This window comes from Pempheris klunzingeri, chromosome 6 (genome assembly GCF_042242105.1).
Source record: "Pempheris klunzingeri isolate RE-2024b chromosome 6, fPemKlu1.hap1, whole genome shotgun sequence".
In the NCBI taxonomy this organism is placed as follows: Eukaryota; Metazoa; Chordata; class Actinopteri; order Acropomatiformes; family Pempheridae; genus Pempheris; species Pempheris klunzingeri.
The window spans coordinates 15,061,001-15,081,007 of NC_092017.1; the positions used below are offsets into that span (position 1 = coordinate 15,061,001).

The window sequence follows — 20,007 nt, forward strand, 5'->3', positions numbered from 1 at the left end:
AGTCCACAGTGTGAAGATTTCGCTGCTTGGCTCCTGTTATAAGAACTCTTGCAGTCTTGAGGAATGTGGGTTTGTCCTGAAGTCCGTTACTACCCCCCCCCCCCTCTCTCTCTCTCTCTGCCTCTGCCTCACTCTATGTCCCCTCCCCTCTCCCAAACAAGGCATTTCCCTAACTTTTCTCTTTTTCTCACAAGGCTATAGTTCAATATTCCACTCTGGGGTACATATCCTGTCTCAAATTCCGACTCTGGGCTCCTCGACGCCGAGGCACTCCAATTGTTGCAAGGTATTGTATGAATTAGTGATTTCTACATTGCACAACAATGAAGTTATCAATGGCTTTGATTGTGACTATTGTTTCAGAAGCCCGTTGCATGATCTCTTTATGCGTGTCTGCTAGACAGATGGTTGGTCAAAACGCAACATTAAGGTGCAGAAATGTGGATGAAAAGTTTATGCTTAGCCGGATGAAGTTGCACTTTTTACCGGCTTTTTAAGAAAGTGCATGGAGAAAAAAAAAAAACACCCCCAACAGGCGAGTCACGTTTTACGGTTTGATTGCTCGTCCTTTTTGAGTCTTCATACTTTGGGATAAGTTGTCCTGGGAAATAAAGTGGGTCTGTATCCTATTTTCCCCATCTGGGATTAAGTTGTGTTTCAGCAAGCAGGAGCCGATGTTGCGTTTTTCTTCATTCATAAAGTTGCGGTGACATGCAGAGCTCGTCTCAGGGCTGCGAAATTGTGAAAAACCACATTTGTCTTTCTGTCAACTGGCCACAGACTTATTTCACTGGCTGCTTTATAGTTTTGCACAAGGAGCCTGAACTTTCTGTAAATCCTTTATAGACTTGAAATGTGCGGCACTTTCAATTATTTCATTTAATTGTATATGTTTGCTTTTTAAAAAAAAAATATTCCTCTTGGAATGCAAAGTTAATGTTTTAATGGTTTGCTTATTAATTCGATTACAAAAATATCATCATATTTATCACCTGAAGTCAGATTTAAAGGAAACGCTCCGATGATGAGATGATTCACTGCTAATTCAGGACGCAGGCTTTACCTGCGGTATTTTGACAGCACGCTTGCAGAAGTGCTCTGCAGAGCTCATACTCTGTAATTGATCAGGCATTTCTTTTGTTCCGCATTGATCCCGCCTCCATTCGTCTCATACCGCAAGCAGCTGAAGCCAACTTTTTTCTGTCGTATTTGAGTGGAAAAATCTTTTGTTTTTCAATGACTGATTGTATCTCACTATTAGTTTACCACTGGGGTTATTATAAGCCAACACAAAGTAGTTATAGATCAACATATTTTAATGTTTTTAATTGTGCTGCCTCCAAAAAGAAAAATTGAATAATTACAGACAATTATGTTAACATTAGTGTCTTTTAATTTCCATCTGTTCCTGTCTAGTCCCTGACTTGCCAACCACTTTTCTTTCTGGCTTTTTCTTTGCATGCTTGAGTGAGTTCACTGCTCATCTATCTCTCATCTTCCATTAAATTGTCCTGTATCTGAGTCAGTGGGATGTGGGGCCATATTTATTTTCCTCTCTTTGTCCAGCTAAGATATGTAATGTGGTTGGACCCACGGCTGGAGGGCTGAAGGCTGGGCCTGCTGAGGTTATATATCACCAGGGGCCCACAGTTCACTCTTAAACCTGTGGTCTATAATGAGGTGGAGAAGAGAAAATAAACCTCATGGCTGTCCAATTCAGTTGGACTCTGAATGCTTTTCAATTTAATATACCCTAATGCAGTTAGGACAGGCTTGTAAGACTATAGGTTATGTATGGGGTTAGCAAATCCAAAATAATTCAATTTAGAAATACAGACTAATGAGCAATAATGGGTGTAATTTAATTTTGTGCCTTTATATGGATAAGAAATTGGTCTTTGTTAGCAATTAAATAATCCACTCTTCTCTCTGATTGTGCTATATGTGATGTGGAGAGAACATTTTGAGTTGATGGATCATCTTAACCTCACCGTTTAACCCGTACCCTTCCCTTTTTACTTCTAGTCTGTTTCTCTGGCTCCCTCTAGGCACAGGGCTCTGATTTAGGGTAGTGGCTCCTAATCTTTTTGCTTGTGACCCTTTACATTGAGGCAATGTTTATTTATGACCCCTTGTCACAGTTTGCATATATGACATGAGAGCGATGTTCTGCTCTTTGGCGTTTCTTATGTAAACTGTTTTCAGAGGCTTAAAGAGGTTTTGCATGATAAAAAGCAAAGGTAAGAGAAAAGTCAGACAAAATGAAGACAATTTGTGCAGCAAATTTTCTCATTTTAAAGTTTTTCGGTCATCTCGCAATTCCTCAGAATTATGTGACAGTCCTGTTCTCAGTTTGGGGTGGATGGATGGATAGATCGATGGATGGATGGACAGAGGCTTTAAAATAAGAAACCAGATGCACAGCTGTAATACATAAAATACACAAAAGTTGTGTTGTTCTATAGAAATGTAGATATGTCTTTGTTGTGCAGTGGTTCACAGGGAAATCTCATTATTTAGACATGTTTCGATTCATAACATCTTTGATATCATATCTTTAAAATCCTGATTAACAAGAAACACCCAATATTCAACAGCACTGGGCCTTTGACACTGAGCGTGTCTTTCTAATCAGTTTATGACTTTTCTCTTTGTAGTTTGTAGTCAGTACATACAGTATTTGGTGTCTGGAGTGATAAAGCACTTATGAGACTGCTTTGAAGTGCAGCATAGTGAAAACAGATTGCTGGAAGACAGGATTTAAGTGTTCTTTCTATTTCCTTGCATGTTCTTCTTTATTCATCCCCAACTCATATGTTTTCTCTTTTCTCTGTGTAACCACCAAGCATGCCACAAAACAAAAAAAAAATCTAATCTGTGGATAACTCCATTGCAAACCATTTTGCTGGAGAATTGCAAAGTGTCTTGTTCAGTTTTTAGTTTTTAAGGTTGGAAAATGTGTGAGGCTGATTTGTATCACAAGGGTAAATTGATTTGGTCTGTTAGATCAATGATCCCCAGTCAGGGGTACTTGTACTCCAGGGTACAGGGGGGATGTGGAAAGTTCAACTTAACCAGAAAGTGGCCCATCAACTTGAGTCATCTGTCGCACATTAACATCACATGTTGTAAACTGGATGCATGAAAACTAGATTAAAAGTAAATAAAAATACTAACCTAAAAGTAATGCATGGATGGCTGAAATAGTTTAAAAAAATGCCTAAGCAGCTGAAAAACCATATGTACCTAAAAATAATAATTAAATGAACATTGAAATAGTTCGTTGTAAATACTGAAAGTGAAAATAAAAGTAATCAATAAATGGTTGTAAAGAAAAACCTCTGCCACTCCAAGTAGTGACATATAGATGCTAACTTGCACAGCCTACACACTGATGATTTCTGAATACATGACTCTCACATTAATAATAGTGCTAAATAACTCCCAGTTTGTAATCTATTTGAATGAACTCAATGAAAACATGACGAGCCGTGCTGATGAAGGGGTACATGAGCTGATAGAGCCGTGGGGGGGCCTGTTAGATGAACAGATCCACTTTCATCCTCAGTGTAAGTTTGAAAAGCCCCTCTTTGTTTAAAGTGTTTCTTAGCTTTCATCTTCTTTCTTCCTCTGTCCAGCCCCCGACTCTGGAGTGCACACCAGGTCTTGGTTTGGATCCAGGTCTAGATCCCTCTACTCAGCCTGGGTCCACACAGTGAACAGAGAGTCAGAGAGTGAGTGGTAAAACGGAAGTGCAACGATTGGAGGGATAGCCAGACGGACCAATGGGAGCGGGGAAGCTGGCTCAGGTGCTGCTGGGATGGTCAGCGCTGTATCTTTCGATGGTCCATGTGGTTTGTGGTCAAACTGGGGATGGACCGTACCAAGCTAGCCGATTCACCGGCACTGTGGACCAGAGGGAGGTGCAGCGGGTTCGACGCCGCGGCCAAGAGACGCTGAGAGGGTAGGGATGATAATCTGTGTGTGTGTCACTGTCTTTGATAAATCAAAAATGAGCAGCAATGCATTATACAGTGTGGTATTGATGTCAATCATCTCATACTGCAGAAGCTTCCATAAGAGTGCTGAAACAAAGAAAATCACATTAAGTTTGGTTTTGCATACACAAAGTCGACTTTTGTAGCTGGAGAAGGTTTAAAATATAAATGTCTTTCCTCTCTGTGCTTTCCTGGCAGCTTTCTCTCAACTGCTGTGCTCTCTGGGTTGAGGCCAAGCTCGCCTTATACCAAATTATGCTGCTGAATACTACCACATTGTTTGCTCAAAAACAGCACATGTTCGACCTTAACAGGCCGCTCGCCACACTGAAATCTCCCAGTGTATTTACAGCAAATTGATATTTTCATGGGAAAGGGAAGAAAAAGCAGCTTTCTATACATCTCATGAGGGGATGATGAGTGAAAAACATGACCCAAATTCCCCAGAGTGTTTTAGTTAAGCTGGAGAAAGTAGTTCAGGACCGCTGCAGGGAGATTGCTGGCCCCAGTGTTTTAAGTTGAGGCAGCCAATAGGGGAAAATTGTGTGTGTGGGTACATGTGAACATACATGTATGCATGTGTGTGTTTTTAAAGGTGTTGTTCATTTGAGTGTCTGTGTGTGGGGGGTATCCAGTGCAATAAACTACAGGGATCACATCACCTCTCACCAGCTGCAGTACCCCCCCCCGCCTCTCCTTCCTCCGTCCCTTCTCTTTCCTGCAGTCCAACTCCTTCACTTTGTTACTTAAACACCACGAATCTGAGTGTTGGATATATGTCAGTGCAGCAAAGAGTTTTCACTGTATATTTCGCCACTTCTTGAAAAACAAAGGATGTTTTGTTGGAGCCCGTTTTCGGTGTCTGCATCAGTTATTCCAATCAGACTCCCATCTGTCCCAGCTTATGGTTCCCCCAGTGCCAAGCCACAGGAAATGAGGTATTCGTATCACCCGAGGGGGGTATGAAAAGGGGCATTTGTTTCACTGCTGTAGGTGACAAAGCAGCAGAAGGCATAACAGAGGGCAGGAAAAGTTTGAAAGAAAGAGAGCGCAGGAAGGAGAAATTGGGGGCGATGGTGAGAGAGATAGAAGGAACTAAACTCAGTGAATTGTATTCAGCTGTGGCTTATTGTTGGTAAAGCTCACTTAGTCATCGAAGTAGTGTTTTCTCTAAAAACATATTTGGTCGCGGCTTCCGCTGCGTGATAGAAATAGATTTGTCTGCCTTGTCACTCATTTTTGATAATATAGAAGGCTTTTGTCTATGTTAGGTAAAGAAAACTGCCCTCCCTCTCCATTTAGACAAATTTTGAATGAGGTTTGAGAAAGCATGGGAGTCCTTTAACATTGCCATTCAAATGTCCATTATGCCGTTCACAAATGCCGTGACAGATATCGTTGTCTGACACATCAAGTGTTTAGTGAACCAAGGGTGAGACAGTTGTCATTGAGCTCAAAGCAGTAAACATATGATCCAAGTGAACAATAATTCACATTCACAGTTTGTCCAACAGACAGTGAGCAGCCAGAGGGGAGAGGCATGAAACAAAGATTTGTTGCACAATAGCATATTATTCCCATCAAGTAGTGTGTGATTTCATGAGAAAGTGTAACAAAAGCCTGCAGACTTTTTCCATTACATTGTTAGGTTCTGGAAACACTACTGTTTTAGGAACGTAATGTTTGTGTAGTGAAAATTGTGCACCAAAATAAATAGGTAATGAGATTACATGGCATCTTTGAAACCCAGGTTATGTTAAGGCTAAAAAGCTCTGTTTGCACGCTGGGCTTCAGGCCAGCGTGAGTACCACGAACCAGGGTTATTTGACAAAATGTTCAACATCTTTTTGATTATTTTCATTGGATTTCTAGGTGTTGCCTGGTAACTGTCACTTGAATTATTCAGAAACTTTAAAGCACCTCCAGTGTGCTGCAGGAGGCTGGCCAAAGCAAACAGGCCTAATGTGTTGAATTCATTTTCAGTAACTGTTCGAGTGTCGTCGGCTGAAGACAATCACTGTTAATCTGAAATCGGGTAAAATTAGTCATCTACATGTGTGCGTGTTTCATCTGACCACCTCTGGACAGAGGCCGGAGGGTGAAGAGCGAGTAATTGCTTTGGCTGTCGATAAGGCTTTGTGAAGTGAGGGCCAAATGTTTCTGACACAGGAGTTGTTGAATTATCCTACTGCTCATTCACCCCAGCTAACTACAATCCATGCAAACCCAGGCTTCTGTCGTACCGTAATGTTTTCATGTTAGAGTTGCAGCAACCACAGTGGACTGTCAGTAACTCCGTATGGGTTTCACAGATTCTCTGTGTGGGAGATGGAGGGAGGTTAGTTTAATGATGGTCATTATGCTGGCCTTGGGCTGGGGTACAGTGTTTATTTGCTGGCTAGAACTCTGTATCCCCTGGTCTGTTTCTGGTAGCACTGGGTCTGATGCAGACTGACTCTGATTTATTGGCTCCCAGTGCAGCCTGGCATCAGTCCACTCAAGGGCGGTATCTGATCAGACCTTAGGCTGGCTGGCAGACAGGCCCGCTTTACTGGATTGATGATCGACCTTGGTTGGTAGAACGAGAGAAGGAAAGTGTGAGGCGCAGACTGAGAGTTTTTACTTTTGCTTTGTCTATCTTGCTTTCAAATACCCTACCAGCTAAAAGTTGAGTTGAGTTGAATATTTATAGTTGAGTAAAATCTCTTGTACGTTAGGTTTGAAGAATCCTGCCAAGTTCTTTTTTTTTTTTTTATAGCCGCCCACCTTATTAAGTTAGCCCAGCTTGGCCCAGCTTTACCCAGCTCTGCTGAGGAGACCTTGGTAGACTTGGCAGACAGTCAGCTCCAAAGCAGAGAACATTCAGCCACTCAAGTCTCTTCCAGGATAATGTCAATACCACCCCAATGGCCTGGATGGGGTCCTCTGTTTACTGTCTGCCATGGCATATGCCTAATTTGAAAGAGAATAAAAGAATTTCCCCACTTGCAATATTACAGGGCAAACCTCTTTACCTCAGACCTACAGTATCTGAAGACAGAGGAAGGAAAGAAAGACCCACAAAAAAGGAGCAAGAAGAATTTATATTTGGGATGAGTGAACAACTGCCAGTTTCCCCTTTTGATTTATGTGCAAAAAGTTCCATTTTAGGTTTTTATGTGTCTTTATTTTATGGTTACTGTTAGTGCAGTCTAAGACTGAGGTATATAAAGGCAAAATTATCTGGGACAGCTGATTGGCATGTGGTTTGTTAATGAAGTGATTTGTCCATAATGTCAGACTGTATGAAAAAATCCAGCCATCAGTTTACTTCTTACATTTGACATCTCTGCACACACTGAAAAAAAAACATACACACATTTGCATTCACACACATTAAGGTGTTGCTTTATTCGGTTAACAATTACCTCTGCTACAAGACACGGCATTATAGCTGACCACAAACAATATCAGCTTTGCTCCAAATCATTTTATTCAGGAATGATCTTGCGTAATGGCGTTTTTATTTAAACAGAACAATAAACAAATATCCCCTCTGGGCTGTGTGTGGTAAACCACAGTTAAAGTTATTGGGCTATACAGCTGCATCTCCTCATCACAACACAAAACACTATAGTATTCTGTGATTTATTGTGGGTTTTCTAAGTGCCTGTCTGTGTTACACTGCCAATGATCTCACTCATTCCCTCTTTATCTCTGGGTCTCCTCAATTCAGTTTCATTTTTTTAATGGCATGAGTTTAGCAAGACGATACTTCCAAGTTTATCCACTGTTTCTCTTGTCTCTCTCCCTTTTTTCACTTGTCAAAACTTAAAAGTACGTTTACTTGAGTACGATTAAGTGCAATTTTGAGGTTCTTGCACTTTACTTGAGTAGTTTTCTGTTACTTTATATTTCTATTTGACTTAACATCTGAGTGGAATGCTGCATTTGTACTGCACTGAATTTATTGTGAAGCTATAATTACGCATTACTTTTCAGATCTTAACTTTATCGGCTTTTAATGTCCTACGAAAAAAATTGCGTCTACATGGGGGTCCCTTGTCTTATTTTAGATGTCTTTAAGCAGTTCCACCAAAGAGTGTTTGACCTCTAAACACAGATGGTTTCATTTGAATAACTGCTCAAAGTGCAAAGAGGTAAAATTCTCCAATATGTCACCAAAAAATTTGAGAGGCTACAAATACAAATTTATGTAGTAGCAATTTTCTACTCAGTTAATCATCTCACATCTTTCCCAGTTTCTTTTCATCTTTCCCTCCTTCGTATAGTTGCTGCTGTTCATTCTTTGCCAATTTTCCACACTGGAGACATTACATTGAAACTAAATTTTCCTGTTTTTCACATACCTTTGATACTTTTATATCACAAAAGCTTCTTTACTTTAACCTAAATAAAATTCAAAAACAACTTTAAAGTATTTCTAATTGTTTGCAGTAAATCCTCCACCACTGACTATCATCCATTTGCCTTATCACCATCAGTAGTTGGGTCATTTTCTATTCTTGACTTTAGACTTCTTTAGACTTCTTTATTTATTTTATCCCCCATAGGGGGAAATTTTCTACATTCCTTTATCCTCCCCACCCCAAGATCTGATAGGAGAGCAACAGGCCCAGGTGTTGCTAGAGGCAGCAATACGGAAGAGTGTTGCTGAGGGGGATCAGATACCAGGCAGATGACCTACGACCTATGACCAGTACACAGACACACATATACACGGACACAGACACCTGACCTGCGGCCCTAGCAACTGTGAACTTCTGGTCTGTGTCTTTATGGAAACAGACTGTCTGTGGTCATTTTCCATGCCCGGTGTTGCCCTTCCTTGTAGGTCAGTGGAGGCCGGCTGCTCTGAACTGCCTTAACCTTTGACCCTGTGGATTCCTTCATGAGAAGACAACCCTCAGGCTACAGCCACATAACTTGTTGATTTTGCAGTTTCTAATTTTACACCTCTGTCTTAACCCCCCCCCCAAAACTCTACAAAATCAACACTTAATAGAAGAAAATCAATCAGAGCTCAAACTAATGCTCAACTTCATAACTGATTAATCTGTTTATTTTTTTTCTACGATTAGTGGGGTGTTTTGTCCATAAAATGTCAGAAAATAGTGAAATATGTTGTCCCAGAGGACAGGGCTTATTCATATTGCTTGTTTTAGTTCACAAACAGTATAAAACCTAAAGATATTTAGTTAACTATATTATATGACAAAGAAAATCACATTTGAAAAGCTGAAATCTTGAGATATTCACTTAAATGATGACTAAAATGATCTATTTCTTCTAGATACATTGATACATACATAAATCAACACATTTTTTCGACTCCAAACCCAAACTGCTACCCTGTGTCTGAAAATCTCTATGAGACTGCTTCCCCCTTTAACTTAACTCTCATTACAATATCCTTCATTCTTCACATTTCCCCTTGGATGAGGTGGCAGCCATTTTCCTTTTATTACTATTAATGGCAGTTAACGAGCGATCCACGGCCCAGGAGGCAACTTCAAAGGCAGCGACATGGCCACAGAAGAGTTAATCTCCTTTAGATTGAGCCCTGAGAACAGTAGGACATTTCAATATTGAGGAAAACCCCTGGGGCTTAAACTCCCTTTTTTATGGCTGTCTTTCATTCTGTTTTACTTCAGTTCATCCTCTAAAGCCTCCTCTCTGTGATAGGAGGCCAGGCATTGACCTGGAGGAAAGACAGAGAGAGAGAGAGAGAGAGAGAAAGAGAGAGAGAGAGGAAGAATAACAAACTAAAGCACCTTAGGGTCAGACCCCTATAATCCTTCATATATTGACATCCCCTAGGTCTGTAACAGTGGAAAGTTTTCAACGCTTTGTGGAGAAACAGATCAGGGAAGAAGTTGGGTTCACTGCTTATTAAGTGTCGGAATGCTGATGTCTCGCTTTATGCATTTCTCAAGTTTTTTCGAAGCTCTTTTTGGTTTGTGTGTTTGCCCCAGAAATTCAACCCCCACCAAGGGTCTGGCCTCTTCTTGCTTATGCTGCTTTCTCCTTTGTTTCCATATCTCTGTTTTCCGCTCCCACTCCTCCTTCTGCTTCCTCCTCTTCTCAACATAAACTTGTTTTGCTTTCCCTCCCACTGATCCCCTGTTCCTTTCCCACCATCCTGTCTTCTCTCTTCCTAACCTAAATTCCTCTCACTCTCTTCACACTGTCTTTCTAAAACCAACCCTCACACCTAAGTCTCTGTGAATCTCCCCAAAAAAATCCACTGCTCTAGTCTTTTCTCCCCCTTCCTGTTTTATTTTTATCTTCCTTCTGACCACTAATTCTACCTATGTAAACTTTCGCAAATATCTCTCGTCTGCCTGCCCACCTGTTTGTCTGTGTCTGTGTCTCCCTGTGCCATCTGGTAATGTGTTTGGAGGTGTGCTCTGCTCTCCATCCATCAGAGATTCAAACCCCAGCTGTCATCTCCCTGGTGACAGCCTGGGGTTACTACGGATACCGTCTGGTGAGGAGGAGAGGAAGGTCATCGGTTTCACGCAGGAAGAACTTGAGAAGTTCATCAGCGCTAACACTTCCTTTCCCACTTTAGCTCCAGTTGTCCACTCCCTTTGTTTAGACTGTATATCATCTGACTAAAAGCTGCACATTTCTATTGCAGTGTGTTAAGCGTTAAGCACGTCTTTTGGTTTCACTGCAGCCCCCGATTAATCAGTTCATCAGGTATCTAATCTAAATTGACAAAACTTTTGATAATAGGTCAATTGTTTAAAGGAATAGTTAAAATTTTTGGGAAATACTCCAGACTCCAGACTGGTAACACCCTGGAGTCTCTACTGGTTGGCTGGTAAGGGGAGCAAGAAATAATCTGGCACATAAATCCCTGCAAAATGCCAAATTGTCTGTTTTATACCCACACTGATTGATTAGATTATGCCAAGCTAAGCTAACTGTCTGCTTCACATTACATCCCTATTTTGCAGACAGAGACTGGTATAAATCTTCTCATCAAACTCTACAAGAAAATGAGACATAATTTCCAAAATGTCAAACTATTCCTTTAAGTCATTCAACAAGCAAAAATATGAAACTGTCCCTGGCTATTGTTTGCCAAAGCAGTGGATTTCCTGCCTTTCTCAGTTATATATTTTTTGTAAATGATTAACTTTAGCTTTTGGAGTGTTGATTTGACAAAGTAAGCAATATAAAGACGCCACTCTGAGCTCTGAAAAACTGTGATGAGAACTTCTCCCACTACTTATTATTTATCACTATTTCCACTGAGTGTGTAATATGGAAGCAAGTTGCATTACTTGTCTTAACTTACTTCACTTTCTTACTAGACTAAGAATAAGCAGTTTTAGAGAAATTCAGTTAAAGCTGTGGACATTTTTTTTGTCTACAGTGGCATCTTTTAAGAAAAGTAAAAGCTTTTCATTTAAGCAGCAATCAACTGATTTTATACATAATAGTCAGTTTACGTAACATGAGTCGTAAACTTCAGCCTGTGAAAACAGGTCATAAAATGTCATCTGCAGAAGTTTTAAAAACTGAAAAAATAACCCTGATGACGTCAATGTGATCATCTGGATTAACTTCAGTTTGATGATTGAGACTTTGAAGTTTTGATAGAATATGCGCATCATGAATTATGAATCGAGTTTGAAAGATGAGGACATTTAACATGGAGGGAAAAAGTTTCATCATTTTAAATGTCACACTCTGTACTAAAAGTGAGAATATCTTAACAGCTACTCATTTTTGACCTGCTTTCTTTATATATGTCACTAGCATGTCCCTCAGCTTTATGGAAGTGCAATACTAAACCCATGGGGTATCCTGTTAAAGGCTTGATGAGTGGTTGTCTAATTTTACTAGCCCTTGGTCACAGTCTAAAAACACTGGGTAATCTAGCGTTACTTTAAACAGTCATAAATTACGTTAAACAGTCATAAATAATGTCCTGGGGGCAGATATTGTCCAGACTAAAGAGATGTGATCCCTAGGCTGTGGCAAATTACTTTACCATGAGCATCTGGATCAGGCTTTATCCCAATTTACCAAGCTGTGGTCCCTCAATTCATAGTCATGCCATCCGCAAATGCAAGCAACTAATCACCAACACAGATGACCGCAGATATACCCGTCATTATACGCTTTGAAAGGTCACCAAGGATATCATTAGTACCACATTGTTGGATCCCTTCAGCTTGTTAAAGAGCTTTATGCAGCGTCTTGGGGCATTTCACTTGAGTGCATATACTGAGTCACGCACACTTCCGTATAGTACATGGATTTGGGTTTTCTGATTGATGCATGTTGAGATTTTTACTCCGTTTCTAAATAAACTGAGTTATAAGTAGGTGTGTAATTATTCACGGAAGATAAAAACTGAAGTGTTCCTAGCATTAGCTTGTGAGGCAGCTGCAGACCTCAGTCCCACTGCATGTTTTTATGTGAGTGTTTGCGCGCGTGCGAGCAGAGGCTAGTCATTTCTAGATGTGGTTTAGCCATTTCCTCAGAGGAAAACTTTGTGGCTAACCTGTCAGCCCAATCAAGTGCTCCAAAAGCTGTGATGACTCCTACATCTGTCACATCGGGTCAAAGTTCGCTGAGCAAAAGGGAGCAGCTCTGGATATCAGCCCGAGAACAGGACAGCCAGGCGTGGAATTTGGGAGAAACAAGGACTTTATACATCCTGTCCTTCCAAGTTTAAATTCAGCCTTGAATGAAAACAAAATGCAACTTCACATGTTGTAGGCCACTCGCATTTCCTGCCCCTCCTCCCCTCTCTGAAAATACCTCCATCCATCACTTGTGGAGGCTTTGTATCAAAGTTTGTTTTGTTTATTTTGAACGCAGAGGCCATGCAGGTCTTGGGCAGCTCAGAAAATAACTCTTAACTGTGTGTATTTGTTTAAGGGTTTTACTAAAATATGTTTGGGAGGTCTGGGTGAGTAGTGAGTTTGTTTGTTCTTTCTTTCTTGTCTCTGTCAGACCCAATGTGTGTGGCTCTCGCTTCCATTCATACTGCTGTCCGGGCTGGAAGACTCTGCCGGGGGGGAACCAGTGTATTGTTCGTAAGTTCCTCCATCCTTAAATCCTCTTTAATGCGATACCACAAAGACCAGTGGAGAAGATAACAAATGAGATATGGGATAATTTTGTTTATGGAACCATGTATGGCTGAATACATGAATGAACCAATGACTCTCCTCTCCTCTCCTCTCCTCTCCTCTCCTCTCCTCTCCTCTCCTCTCCTCTTCCTCTTCCTCTCTCCAGCAATTTGCAGGAATTCATGTGGTGATGGCTTCTGCTCCAGACCCAACATGTGTACCTGTTCAAGTGGCCAGCTCTCTCCCAGCTGTGGAGCAGGAGCAGGAGGTCAGTAACATCGTCACACATGCACAGCAACTGAAGCTAACAGACAGAATCAAAGCAGGAGAAATTTCATTTAGCTGCATTTAATTACAGTACATTCATCTGACAGTATTATCCATGGTGACTCAAGGGCACTGATCGACAGCAACTATTTAGATAACCAAAGTTTTTAAGTGTAAGGTGATATAATAATGATACCTGGGAAATTTGCTCATTCACTTCCTGAAGGAGAGTCAGACTAGAAGCTCAATACCAGTCTCAGTACGGCCAGTTAGATATAAGGTTACAATGAGCTGCCTGTTAGCTTAGCTTAGCATAAAGACTGAAAAGAGGGGGCAAGCATGTTCCCCCAAAAAACTGTTACATTAAAAGACAACCGTCTCTAACACCAGAGCTGCAGCAGATAACCATTAGCCATTTAAAATTCAGACAGATGACAAATTCTAAAACACAAGACTCCTTTCTCCATCAATACAAGTCCACTTTTTGAATCCTGTGTAGACAACCCAAGCAGCAGAGAACTGTTATCTCAGACTGAAGCCTTTTGCTGGAAAGTATTTGGCTCATCAACCACCTTATCTAATTCCTTACTTCACCAGAGGATTGGCATTATAATCCAGTAGATCATTGTTGTAAGGGGGAGTGAAGCAATACTATATTCCCATTATTCCTCTAAATGACCTTGAGCATGATGACTCACTTTACTGTGTGATCCTGCTAAGTAGTCCAAATAACCGATGAAATGATACTGCCTGTTACACTGAGCAGCTTCAGCTCCTACTCATCCAATTGCCCGGCTATTTGCCAAATGTAATGGTTCCACCCTTCTCTTATGGGAGCCAGGACAGTACTGTAGCCAGTATAATAGTAGTGTATAGAGTCCCAGGCCTGCGCTGCAGCCTGCAGGTCACAGGGTTTGTCAGGATTAAAGAAGAGAGTCTGGCTGCCCCAGCTCAGTCTGCTAGGCTTATTTAACAGGATGTGTGTGTGTGTGTGTGTGTGTGTGTTTGGAGTAGAGCGAGGTGTTTTACTGCACAGGCAGAGTGTGTGAAATCACGTTTGTCTTAGTGAGATTAGTGCAGTGTGTGCAGGGATTGAATATGAAGTTTATATGTGACGGACATGCAGAGAACATTGTCGTTAAGCATGCAAAGCATTTATCGATGTGTGTATAAAGTAGCATGCAGTGTGTTCAGCTTCACCGCTCTAGTCGGCCAAAGTCAGCTCGTCAGTCACGCATGGCCCCTGCCAGACCCTTTACACATGCTCACATTCCATTAAGCTCGCTAACACACACAGCGAGCTTTCTTGCACAACTGCACACACTGACAGACACAGATATACACTGACACTCATACTCTTTTATTCTGATTAAAAAAAAACCTACTCGCACACACAGTCAGCATCAGTTGGCTGCGACCCAGAGGTGTAAAACAGGATCTGTTCCAGCCATAAGTAAGGATGACCCTTAGAGGAAAGGCACGGAGGGTGGGGTGGAGAAAAACAGCTTCTGACCTGCATGGCAAGACACTCACAGATCTCCTGCAGAGTCAGTGCTTTGGCAAGAGCTATGAAGTCATGTTCCTTAAGGGCAGGAACGGTGCGAGAAAGTGAAGTGATAAATTAGAGTAGGAGCTTAGCAGAGCCGGACCGAACTGAGTGTCAAACTCTGTGTTTCTCAGCTTTCCTCAGCAGGGATTTACGGTGGGTTTTCTACAGGTTTAAAGGCAGCGGAGAGGCAGAGGAAAGAAAGCTCCTAAGATACTGTGTGATCTGAATAAGAATAGACAGCTTTATGGTTTAATGATTAGTAAATGGGAAATATGTTTTAGTGCACTCTTGAGAGTGTATTACTGCGAAATACCTTCCTCTGGCCTCTCCGGAAGCTTTCATGAAGGTCGGAGGTCAAACAGCTTTATGGCCTGAGATAAACATACAGCCGTCAGTGAATGCTGTGGAATCATTCTGAGAAACCATGGAGGTCACTTTATTTCTACCAATGGTCTTTCTGTCAATGACGCAATGAATCTACTCAACTATGAAATCTAATTGTTAATGTACTGACTGTACTGCTCAAAAACTCTACGATGTCCTAATGATTGTTATATTTGGGTGAGATTTTTCCAATTTTCTTTGCTTCACTGATATTTGGTGAAAAAAAGCTTTTTTTTTATTTGAATTCCCACCGAGCCATACTAGCTGTTGTAGGTGTGTTGATAATATGACTAAGTTGAAAATTGTTTTCACAACATTATCTGTCTGGGAGGCGTAAGGCCCTGCCAAGATAAGGCAAGCACTCCTCAAATGTGCTAACTCCCAAATTCAGCTTTTGGAGGGAGTCCACCATTTAATAGGATAATTCAGTGCAGTTGGAAACAAATTGTAGCTTTATGGAGATCCGTTTGGAAACACCAATTTCCTCTGCCTTAATTATACAGCCTTATTCTAACACCCTGGTTCACGGGATTATAGATAGCATCTTTATGTCTCACATCGTGCCTGTGGAATGCAGAGGTTTAAATAAATCAACAACACATTTGAGATTTTGTACATGTCATCCACATGTCTGTGATTATTGTTGTGTCCACACAGATGATGGTCTGTGATTTCTTTTATGACTCTTCCTGGAATCTTTGCTGTTTGCCAATGAGCAAAACAAGCATGTGGTTCTGTGGATAGCCTGTAGAGATCTACACATTTTCAGAATTAGAAAAGTGAGATCTTTGCGATGCAGAGGTGGTTTTGCAACTACATAAGTCCTATTTACTGAGCTACATGTCAGTTCTCAGACAATAAGGGTTCACGCCGTAAGTCACCCTTGTAATAAACCCACTGACAAAGCAGCTGTGCTGAGGATCGTATAAGGTCATCTTTAGAACCTTGTCTTCCCATAACCATAATTACGAAATCATTACCACGGACGTTCTTGCCCTAATACTGAGAAACAGCTGTCTTTACACTGACAGGCTTCCACTGGCTATTGACTAGGAGCACTAGTGAGTCCTGGGAAAGCACAGAGAGGCCTTTTAATTAGAAGCCATGTCGCTCCTAGTCCATCTTGACTGCAAAGTCATGCTCCCTCCTGTTAGGTATGAGGCATGTAAGCAAATAAATTGGTCTAATTTACTCAGAAAATTGATGAAGTGTGTGAAGTGCAGAGTTAATTCAGTTACTAAGAGTTTCCTAGAATGGAATGAAATCTTTGCATTTGACTCTCGACCTGCTTTGACAGCATCTCATGCAGCTTTCTGTTTCACTACATCACCCATCTATGCTGAAACTGAAGCTGCCTTGTCAGTGCTCCTTGGGATGTGTGTAAATCAGGACAAAACACAGCCATAAAGCTCCTCGGTTTTCCATCAGACACACACGTACCCGAGCACACAAGCTCACACACTCAACACACAAGCCTGGACTTCCTGTGTTTCGCAGCCTCTCGTAAAAAACACCCAGATGTGAGCAGCTCACCGACGACACAACCAGAATACAGAGGTGCATTGTGGTGCCGCAAAGCTACACCCAACTCCTTTAGCTCAACGTCTGGAAGACTCACACAGACACACACACACATATGCAAACGCATATCCCCCCACCCTGTTGCTCTACACGTGCAGTTTTCCAGCCACGGCCTTTGGGGCAAACCATCTCTCTCCACCTGCGGGGGTTGAAGTGCCATGAGGAGGGGGAGCGAGAGGCGAAGTTAACCAGTGAGATCATCTCCTTCTGTCTCCAAATGTGCTTGTTTTCTTCACGCGCCTCCTCCTGCTCCTGTTACAGAAAAAACATATGACACTAATAACTAATAGAATCTGTGCGACTCATACCTCCACCTCTCAAGCACCTGTCCCACACTTACTGCAACGTTTACTGTCCCAACAACCCAAGCCAAAATGTTTCCCCATGTGTTTCTGACCTATTTAGAAACACTTTTTGTGAGGTGGGGGGACTGGAAGAATTTACCCAAGTTGCCCTCAACTTTGGGGAAGCCTCCATTGAATTATGCTGGAACAGTTTTCTCCACAGTTTGTTCCATGGCAAGGAAAACTGAAATCACTCAGTGCAATCATTATTCATGTTTCACATTTCTGCTCCGATTGTTGGCACTGAATGCCTTGAGACGGGCTGAGGTTGAAACCTGAGAGGAAGACCTGACCCATCTCCTGTGAGATTGAATGAGAAGAAGCGAAAAAAGAAAGAGACAGCACACTAGTACACTGACCTATAAACCCGGAATGCCCCAGAGTTCCAAAGTATTTGCCTTAATTTATCACCACATGTTGCCATGAGACACACGCTAGACAAAAAGCTGTTTCTGCCAAATCTGTTCACAGAGTCTGCCAAGTGTTACGCAGGAGAAAGTTAACTGGAATTCTCTCTAGACTTTAAGTGCATTAAATGTATGAAGTGTGTGAAAGCCCTGTTGACAATTTCAGTGAATTCACTGACCCACAGAAGCTTCACATTCAAGATTTGTGCATTGACTCATGTAACTGAAGTCTGTCCTGCGTAAGCTGCCAGTGAGGCAGATGTGGGTGTTCACAATGAAAAGCTACCTAAGAGTATATTCACTCATCATGACTCACACAAGTCATATTTAGTGTGTTTGGGAACAGTCAGAATAAGTGGGTGGATTATAGTGGCTAAAATGTCTCCTGTTGGCAAGTGTGCAAACTCAGAAAGTCTCATTAGACAAACTCAACTACGGGGAAGCTCAGTCATTTCCCCTCTGCTCCACAGCTCTGCATGCCAGAAATTTTAAAGAGAGAAAGACACATAAACAGGCAGAACGGGAGAGAGAGAGAGAAAGGAAATTAATGTTGAACTTGTGATTAAGAAATAGACAGAAGAGCATGAGAGCATTGAGGGCATAAGCAAAAGTGGAGGAAGGAAGAAAACTAAGGGAGACTAAAAGACAATAAAATATCCTCTTGAGCCTGGATGAAAGACAAAAGAGCATGCAAGGAAACATTTAGAGGATGCAGTTCTGTAACATCCAGCACTGTAGGTGTCTTCTCTCCACTTGTGTTCGGTAAAACGCTGGCTCAGCAGAGAGCTGCCTGTCTGCCAGGAAGACCAATTAGCTTTCCTTATGAAAGCTGCTGCTATGTGTTTGAAACTGTCAGATTGGCCCTCTCACAGTCTGGTAAAGCAGTCTGCCAGCCAGAGGCCTCCTGCTTCACATCATAATACTTGTATCACTACAGCACTTCTGGTTGGTTCACCCACTATTCAGAGTTACTCCCTTTATTTCTCTATTACAATGATTTTAGTTAGTTCTCTCAGCCCCCTCACCCAATTTCTCTCTCCTCTCAGCAAATTCCTAACTGACTGACTGACTGACTGACTGACTGTAGCATACAGCTGGCTCGACTTATTGCCTACCCACAGTCTGCTTGATTAGCTTTGGTTTTGTTGCCTGGGGGCCTTTGAGCCTTGGCTGTTCATCTAAAGCTGCCAACGAAACACCACCATTGTGCAAACTCAACTGAGGTGGAAAAAGCCCCTTAATGTGTTAAAGTGACCATGGTTATTTAACTGTCAGGTGTTTGGAAACAACTCCTAATGTGCTTTTTGATTGGGTAATAATATAATGGAGCAATCTAACCAGTCGAGCGTTTAATCCTCCTATTTCATTTCTTGAAAGTCTAGATTTGGTTGACAGTACCAGCTTTTGAATAAAACATTTTTGATAAAGCACTAATTGACTCAAAGCACATTCAAACTCCAAATTCCAAATTCCTGTTCTTATTTTCTTTGTAGTAATGTTTATTTGGTGTTATTTGATAAAACAAGGACTGTGATCATTTTTGAAGCAAATCTGCTCACACTTTTCACACCCCTTCTTTCCTCCCTCTCTCCTACAGTTCAGTCATGTAACGTCAGGTGTATGAATGGAGGCAGCTGCGCAGAGGACTCGTGCAACTGCCCGAAAGGCTACACAGGAAGCCACTGTGGACAGCGTGAGTCAAAGCTCCTGCACAGTCAGCACACCTGTGTGCAGTTGTGTGTTTAGGGGTAGTTACACTGTTACACCCGCTAGAGGATATAGTTCTAATTACCAAATGTATTTAGAAAGGTAAAAATGTGATAGAAAGTCAGAAAGATTTCCACTTTTTGATAGAAAGTTTTAGGTTCAGGAATTTTTAAATACTATTCCAACTTTTGTAAGCTTAGCCAATTGGTCGCTGTTGGTCCAGGCTATACTCAAAAACCCAGTAAACCCAAGTTATTTTATCAAATTCATGGTCAAAGGATATGATGGTAAAAAGTACTTTAGAGATTTGGAGTTATTGGCTAGATAACTGATCAGTGAAACCCTTCATATTGGTTTGTAATATAAATATGGTTTGTATTTATTTGTTTTTAATGTGTGTGATAAAAAAGTCATTTAAAGCTTTTTCAAAGAAGTGCATGTGTGTGAGATAGAGTGAGATAGAAGTATGTCATTCTCTGTAAATCACTGTTTCCCTTCTGTCTCCTGTAGCTGTGTGTGAGAATGGCTGCCAGAACGGTGGGCGCTGCATCGGGCCCAACAGATGTGCCTGTGTCTATGGTTTCACTGGCCCGCAGTGCGAGAGAGGTGAGAGCTCATCCTCGTTTCTCTGTTGATACAGTGTGTTATGACTCACCGCTGTTTTCCTTTTCC

General features: G+C 41.5%; 1 protein-coding gene across 1 annotated transcript in view; it reads left to right on the plus strand.

Annotated features, from left to right (window-relative positions):
- Positions 1 to 3,665: 3,665 nt before the first annotated feature.
- Positions 3,666 to 20,007, plus strand: part of fbn2b (fibrillin 2b) — a 60,282-nt gene continuing 43,940 nt past the window's right edge. The window contains exons 1-5 of the mRNA XM_070831988.1: positions 3,666 to 3,964; positions 12,978 to 13,060; positions 13,263 to 13,364; positions 19,226 to 19,321; positions 19,846 to 19,941. Coding sequence (XP_070688089.1) covers positions 3,786 to 3,964; positions 12,978 to 13,060; positions 13,263 to 13,364; positions 19,226 to 19,321; positions 19,846 to 19,941 — 556 coding nt within the window. The 5' untranslated portion in view covers positions 3,666 to 3,785. The remainder of the gene's footprint in view (positions 3,965 to 12,977; positions 13,061 to 13,262; positions 13,365 to 19,225; positions 19,322 to 19,845; positions 19,942 to 20,007) is intronic.